The 7,568-nt window shown below is 33.7% G+C and overlaps 3 protein-coding genes across 3 annotated transcripts; all 3 read left to right on the top strand.

The window, feature by feature from the left end:
- The first annotated feature begins 325 nt into the window (after nucleotides 1–325).
- Nucleotides 326–3,791, top strand: LOC139486547 (uncharacterized). The gene is made up of 2 exons (XM_071271461.1): nucleotides 326–403; nucleotides 1,216–3,791. The coding sequence occupies exons 1-2, from the start codon at nucleotides 372–374 to the stop codon at nucleotides 3,161–3,163; spliced, it is 1,980 nt and encodes a 659-aa protein (XP_071127562.1). The 5' UTR covers nucleotides 326–371; the 3' UTR covers nucleotides 3,164–3,791.
- Nucleotides 3,792–3,973: 182 nt separating this feature from the next.
- Nucleotides 3,974–5,035, top strand: LOC139484504 (uncharacterized). Its single transcript, XM_071268236.1, has one exon. The coding sequence runs from the start codon at nucleotides 3,974–3,976 to the stop codon at nucleotides 5,033–5,035; it is 1,062 nt and encodes a 353-aa protein (XP_071124337.1).
- Nucleotides 5,036–5,140: 105 nt separating this feature from the next.
- Nucleotides 5,141–6,067, top strand: LOC139484503 (integrase/recombinase xerD homolog). The gene has a single exon (XM_071268235.1). It carries the CDS (start codon nucleotides 5,141–5,143, stop codon nucleotides 6,065–6,067), a length of 927 nt encoding a protein of 308 aa, XP_071124336.1.
- The last annotated feature ends 1,501 nt before the right edge of the window (nucleotides 6,068–7,568 follow it).

Genomic DNA, 7,568 nt, shown 5'->3' with positions numbered 1-7,568 from the left:
ACAGAATGTGGTGGGGTTAAACTAGTTTGTTTGCGCCAACCCTTGCCTTTAACATTTATGTTGATAATAAAATACTGAAAAGTAGTTTGTTCATTCCCCTTTTTACCGATAATAGACCAATTATCGTGAAAATAAAACTCTTTTTTTTTAATCTTTATTCTGAAAATAAAACTCTTTATAAAATAATAGATGAAAAGTGGAGATTTTTATTCCATTGTTTGCCTTTAAACATTGTTTTATAACACTAAAACGATGTTGCACGATTTTTAAATTTTAAATTAATAATTCACACGATATGCAGTTTGACTTGAGTGTCAAGGTTTGTATTAACTCCCCCTTTTTAAATTTGATCTTTATTTTATTTATAGAAAATGGAACAAAACAGAAACAAACTAAATTCAAGGTAAGAACAACAATAAAAAGATTGCCAATGAGGGAGACAACTCTCAATCAGAGACAAAATGACGTAGAGTGTAACAAACTACAGGCCGTCGTATGACCTTCGACAATAAGCAAAACCCATATCGCACAGCAAGATATAATCTTGAGTCCCTTAACAAACATACGTTTTTAATTTTTTTAATTACTTGTCTCTATAAATTAACAATCAAAAACGCATTTGATCTTTTTGTTTTATAAGTTTTCAAATGGAGACTTGCCGTTTGAAGTATTGTAAGATCATTTTAAAAATTTGTAACATTATATTTATTTTTTGGCGGAGGGGGTGGGGGATGGGGGTGCAAAAAGCTTCATATCACATTGGAGTGTCTGTCTGTCTGTCTGTACACGTATCCATTTTAACTGGGCATTATAAATTTTGAGTGATTTTAGCTAGGTTTTTAATGTTTTGAAAGTAACAAAGGTTGAACAAATTCGATAACCAGATTGTTAGGAAAATCTGGGGAAATATTATTGTTAATTATGAGAGTTTTGTGAATTCAATCTGGCTGTATATAGTTTTGAAATAACATAATCGGATATAATCACTCTTTATAAAATCATGAAATATAAACATGATGAATAAGATGAATTATAAAAAATGTTTCGCCAATCATTTCTTCAATGTTCGTGATCTGTTAAAAAAGGCGATTTTTTTAGAATCAAGTCTATTTTTTTGTTTCGTTATAGATATGTAATGATTGTTGTGTGTATTTTGGTAACTTAAATTTACAATTTACTTCGTCAATGTATTCTTACATTTGATTTTCGTTTCAGGTCCATCAATTACTGGTTGAAAATTCTATTACTTCTATTTGTCACAGCCTCTATATTTATACTTGGACTACAGAATGTGAACTTTCCTTCGACAAACGTTGTCCTTTCATTTACATCAAGATCAGAAGATGCCTTTTTAGTGTACACCTCCGCCTGCAAGATTCCAAAAGTAGACCCTTTTGCTCCGTCAGTCAAAAAACTGTTAAAACCGGGAACAGTGTTGAGATGTGACCCGGATGTCGACATTGTTTACCAAAAAGACAACAAACTTGTCGTAAACCGAACGGCCGTTAATGAATCGCGCAGGTATAAAGACTTGTCATACTGTAAATATAAGACAATATGGCGTCCATTCGAAAAACCAACGTCTCATGACTATTTCCGGTACATAAATGAAAGCGAGGCTTTCACGTCCGATATCAAACTAAGAAGTGAGGATGAATTTGTTAGATTGAATTGTTATGAAAAAGACGACACTACTATCTATACAAATTTTTTTGCATTTGTTCAGAGAAAAGATCGAGTTGAAAAGAGGTGTAATAAAGTTTATCAAAAATATTCGAAAAATCAGGATGAACGTTTAAGCGTCATGATGCTTGGAGTAGAATCTGTTTCGCAAATAAACATGATTCGTTATATGACTGAAACACGTAAATATCTTTTACAAAACATGTCAGCAATTGAACTTTTAGGATACAACAAGTTAGCTGATAACACTTTTCCAAATATCGTTCCCATGACAACGGGTAAATATCTAGAAGAATTACCATGGAACGAAACTGTTAAAGATGTACCACTGGATAAACATGATTTTATGTGGAATAAATATTCCCGTGCAGGTTACCGGACGTTTTATGCAGAAGATGCACCAAAAATCGCCATCTTTGATTACCACAAAGCGGGATTTGAACGTCCTGCGACCGACTACTATAATAGACATTTAAGTGTTGCCATGGAAAAGGAATATGAACCATGGAACACAGATAATAATTGTATACATGCACGTCCGGAAACAGCTTTTATTTTGGATTATTTAAAACAGTTTATGACCGTCTTCAAATCCGATCCGTATTTTGCATTTACTTTTATTTCTAGATTGACGCATGACCGGATGGAGCGACCAGCAATGGCTGATCGTTTGTATAAAGATTTCTTTGAAAATCTAAGCAAAGGCAATAATTTAAATAATACAGTGCTATTCTTCTTTAGTGATCATGGAATAAGGTTCGGAAAGGTTCGGGAAACCTTCATTGGAAAATTAGAGGAGCGTTTACCGTTTGGGTTCTTTATATTCCCAAAATGGTTTTATGAAAAATATCCGAATTTAAAACGAAATTTAGAAACTAACTCACGGAGACTAACAACCCCGTTTGATATATATGCTACTTTGATGGATATTCTTCATTTCAAAAGCAACAGAAAAGAGAAACTACATAAAAGTAGATCAACAAGCTTACTCGATGAAATTCCGGAATCTCGAACGTGTAATGACGTTGACATGTTACCTCATTGGTGCTCGTGCGCAGATCACGAAATGTTGTCAACTAAAGCTGAGAGTGCAGTGCAATCAGCAAAACAAGTGATATTAGAGCTAAATCAACAACTCAATAAATCGACTGTGTGTGAAACGTTATATTTAAATGAAATAAAATTGGCTTCAAAACTGATATTGCCGAATAAGGTTCTGACGTTTAAAAGCAGTGATTGGGACGTTATCAATCGAACCGTAGTGTTCGGTAATCGAATAGATTCTTATGTTGACTATCAACTTATGTTAGAAACTAAACCAGGTGGCGCTCTTTTTGAAGGAACTGTGCGCTACAATGAAAAATACAAAACTTACAAGTTGATGGGCGAGGTCAGTCGGATTAACATGTATGGCAAGCAATCACATTGTGTTAACGACTCTCATTTAAAAAAGATTTGCTTTTGTAAAAACCAGACTTAACGTTGGCATAAACATATAAGACAAAAGTCACTACTTGACCTTAGAAATTCTTTGAAAGTTTTTCGTCAATGTAATTAACACGATTTATCGTGCAAATAACTATACCGAGTACACATGGTAACTGATAATGTGATATTTCAAAATCAGTTTCCAAGTCAATGTTAATTTTGACCTAGATTTCAAGGTTCACTTAACATGGAATATGATTGTGCGAGCGGAGCATGATGTCATACAGACAGATATTTTGTTTTTAATAATTTACATTCCTTGCTGATAAACGAATTTGATTTTGCTGAAACTTAATCATTTTGTTATTGACCTGTTTCACCAGTACTCTAACTATCTTTACAAAAAAAAAATCATTAAATAATGTCACAACAAAATTGACTTATCATAAATGTTGCATTGAAGAAAGGATAAAAGAAAGTTACAATTTTGAAACATGTACAAAGATTTTTTAAAAGTGGTTTCTTAACGACATGTTCGACTTATGGAGTGCGCTGTGTAAAAGGTCCGAAATCGGTTAGGGACAGCTAGTATAAAATTGTTATATGCTATAATTCCTCATGTACGCTACATTTAAGAGTAAGAGCAAAGACAGGTATCCTTGTGATAAAAATAATGTGCAATAAAGGTATTTACATAAAGTGTCTGTCTAGCATTAAGCAGTGTTGATATGTATCAAATTAACGTGTAATATCTGTCGATGGACGTTGTAAATATCATGTCATCAAACGATTTATATTTTTAGTAGAAATGAAATAGGTAGTAGAAGAAATGACAATTTTAACACTCTATACGAGGGTCTCGATGAAGACAGTTACTTTTGCATTTTTTCTTGCTTCTATAATTGGTCAGATCATATCTATGCAAGGGGCAGTTGGTCCTGTAGTTAGACTACGTACACGAAGTATGTATGAATGCATTTTGTATAAAGCAAGCTGGAATGCTCATGTTCTTTTGAACGGTAGATCTCTTGATGAGATAATTTTCTGGAAGGAAAATATAGAGAAAATGAATGGCAGAGAATTGCATATTGTTGAGCAATACTCGAGTGTAGTATACACAGATGCCTCGGGCATAGGTTACGGTGGCTATTTGGTAAAAGCCATAGACGAAGAGATTATGGGTAGTTGGAACGATGGAGAAAAATTGAAAAGTTCTACTTGGAGAGAACTTGAGGCAGTTTATAGAGTACTGCAGTCTATATCTATGTCATTAAAAGGTCAAACAGTTAAGTGGCACACAGATAATCAAAACGTAGTAAACATAATAAAAAAGGGCAGCAAGAAATCTGATTTACAAAATATTACAATTAACATAGCTAATGTATGTAAATTAAACTGCATTAAGATCGTACCAGAGTGGGTACCTAGACAAGAGAACGTTAAAGCAGATAAGATTAGCAAGACTATCGATTGCGATGATTGGGAGATAGACGATATTACATTTGAATATTTTAATCAGAATTGGGGTCCACATACCGTAGATAGGTTTGCCACTGATTACAATGCAAAATGTAGCATATTCAATACTAAACACTGGTGTCCAGGTACACTAGGTATTGATGCTTTTAATAGACATTGGGGTAAAGAAAATAACTGGATTGTGCCACCACCTTCAGACATATCCCGATGTATACACAAGATTATTCAAGATAAAGCAGATAGCACGTTATTTGTTCCTTTATGGGTTTCAGCACCATATTGGCCACTTTTACACAAAGTCAATGGTAATGTTGTAGAATTCGAATCGTTCATTAAAGATAGTAAAATATTACCATCAACAGTTATCAAAAAAGGCCGAGGTAGAAATGGTATGTTCGGAAAATCCACAGATTTCAGGATGTTGGCTATGAAAATAAGGTTTTAATTTATTTCATTCTTTCCTACAGGTATCGGTCTGAAAAGCAGGGTGTTGGAGCAAATACAAGATGGAGGGATTCTTTCGGCTGACTTTGACAAATTGGGACATAAGATGTCATCGTATTTACTGCAGTCCAGAAGTGACAATACTAACAATAAATATTTTTATGCTTATAAACGGTGGGAGAGATTTATATTGAAACAAGGGGGACTATCTTTACCAGCAAAGCCTATACATGTAGCCCTATATTTAACCAAACTGATAGACACAGGTTCATCTTATAGTGTAGTTCAGTCAGCTTTTTACGGTATAAAATGGGCACATACAGTTCAAGGTTTTTCAGATCCCACAGAAAATGCATTTGTGACCAATTTACTGGAGTCTTCTAAACGTCAATCACATAAACCGAAAGTTAAAAAGGAACATATTGATTCTGAATCTATTATTGAACTTTGTATAAAATATAAAGACAGTGATGATATAGCTATTTTAAGGGATTTATGTATGATTGTTCTTAGTTTCTCTGGTTTTCTGAGATACAACGAGCTTAGTTCTCTTCGATGTAAAGATGTTCATTTCAAAACTAATTATTTAGAGATTGATATTGACAAAAGCAAAACCGATCAGTATAGATTAGGGGAGAAATTAGTTATTTCAAATGGTGAGTCTGCTGCTTGTCCTTATAGTTTATTGTCCAAATATTTCAGTATTTGTAAAATTGAGTCCAGTTCTGAGCAGTATTTATTTAAACCTATTTTTAGATCAGGCAAACGGTGTTCGCTAATTTACAAGAACAAAAAACTGAGTTATACCAGAGCTAGAGAGTGTATAGTAGCTAGACTCAAAGAAGTTTGTGGTGATATAAACATAGGTTTACATTCTTTAAGGGCGGGTGGAGCCACTGTCGCAGCTAACGCTGATGTTAACGAACGCTGCTGGAAACGGCACGGTCGATGGAAATCTGATACTGCCAAAGATGGGTACGTGGCAGACTCACTTGCACATCGTTTAGAAGTTACTAAGAAGCTAGGTCTTTAGCATTTTCATTTTATTGTATATCTTTTACGCTTTTCCGCCCTTTCTTTGTGTTTCTAGTCTGCACGGCTAAATGCATTGCTTTGTGTTTGTTATTATTGTAGTGTAGTTAAGACATGTATTTTCCCGCGTTTCGGAGTATAGCGGGAAAATGTTGTCTAAAAGGAACGTTTTATAAGAACGGTATATATTTTTTGGCGGGTTTTGTTATGTGTAGTTGTACACGTGGATACGTGGACCAATCATTTGGATTGTGTCAATAAGTATTCTTATGTTAATGAGGTGAAAGCGGGTTTTAAATGTTCTTGGGTTTGAAAATCATTCTAGCCGCAGTTTTTGCGCCTTTCCCAAGTCAGGAGCCTCTGGCCTTTGATACTCTTGTATAATTTTTAATTTTAGTTTCTTTTATATATTTAGTACATATAAAAAAGAAGATGTGGTATGATTGCCAATGAGACAACTATCCACAAAAGACCAAAATGACACAGACATTAACAACTATAGGTCATCGTACGGCCTTCAACAATGAGCAAAGCCCATACCGCATAGTCAGCTATAATAGGCCCCGATAAGACAATGTAAAACAATTCAAACGAGAAAACTAACGGCCTTATTTATGTAAAAAAAATGAACGAAAAACAAATATGTAACACATAAACAAACGACAACCACTGAATTACAGGCTCCTGACTTGGGACAGGCACATACATAATTAATGTGGCGGGGTTAAACATGTTAGCGGGATCCAAACCCTCCCCCTAACCTGGGACAGTGGTATAACAGTACAACATAAGAACGAACTATAAAAATCAGTTGAAAAAGGCTTAACTCATCAGATGGACAAAAATATAAGTGGAAGTACAGTCAATTTAGCACAAATATGACCCTAACCTTGAAGTAACTGCAACAGAAGATTTTTTAAGTTTTAATCTTAAGCATTATACCCGTAACAACCGTCCCGTAACATACACAGAAAAAAAGTCCCATAAAATCTAACTTGAGGAAAACTAAAAAATAATGGGTTTAAAATGCCTATGGAGATTTTGCATTGATATGGGAGATAACTCTGGGAAAAAATGCAGAAATATCAATAAAAATTGATACAAATTATAACTTTACCGCTTCTATTCAACATAATTGATTCTTGATATTTTAGCCGTCTTAAGAGTATAACAAACAACTCTAAAGGTGTTTTCATATCTTTTATCAAGCTACAACATAGATTTTATAATTCATTAGTTGACCATTTATTAGATTTTTCGGCATATTAAGGTAAATAATCTCAAATTGAATAAAACTAATGATTAGCATATATTCTTCTTTTTGGGGTTTGAAGTTTCTGTAAACAAAATAGATGCTAAACAAATATAATCTAAAAATATAAACAATATTATACCAAATATTCACATTATTTTTTCAAAATGGTCACAAAGTCATAAATTTGCAACTTTCTATTATGAAAAATGTGCAAACAAAATAATAAAAATACCCATAACACTTCGGT

Source organism: Mytilus edulis, chromosome 8, assembly GCF_963676685.1.
Source record: "Mytilus edulis chromosome 8, xbMytEdul2.2, whole genome shotgun sequence".
Taxonomy (NCBI): domain Eukaryota; kingdom Metazoa; phylum Mollusca; class Bivalvia; order Mytilida; family Mytilidae; genus Mytilus; species Mytilus edulis.
Note: the sequence above shows the minus strand (reverse complement) of the source record. Positions and strands in the feature narration are given on the sequence as shown.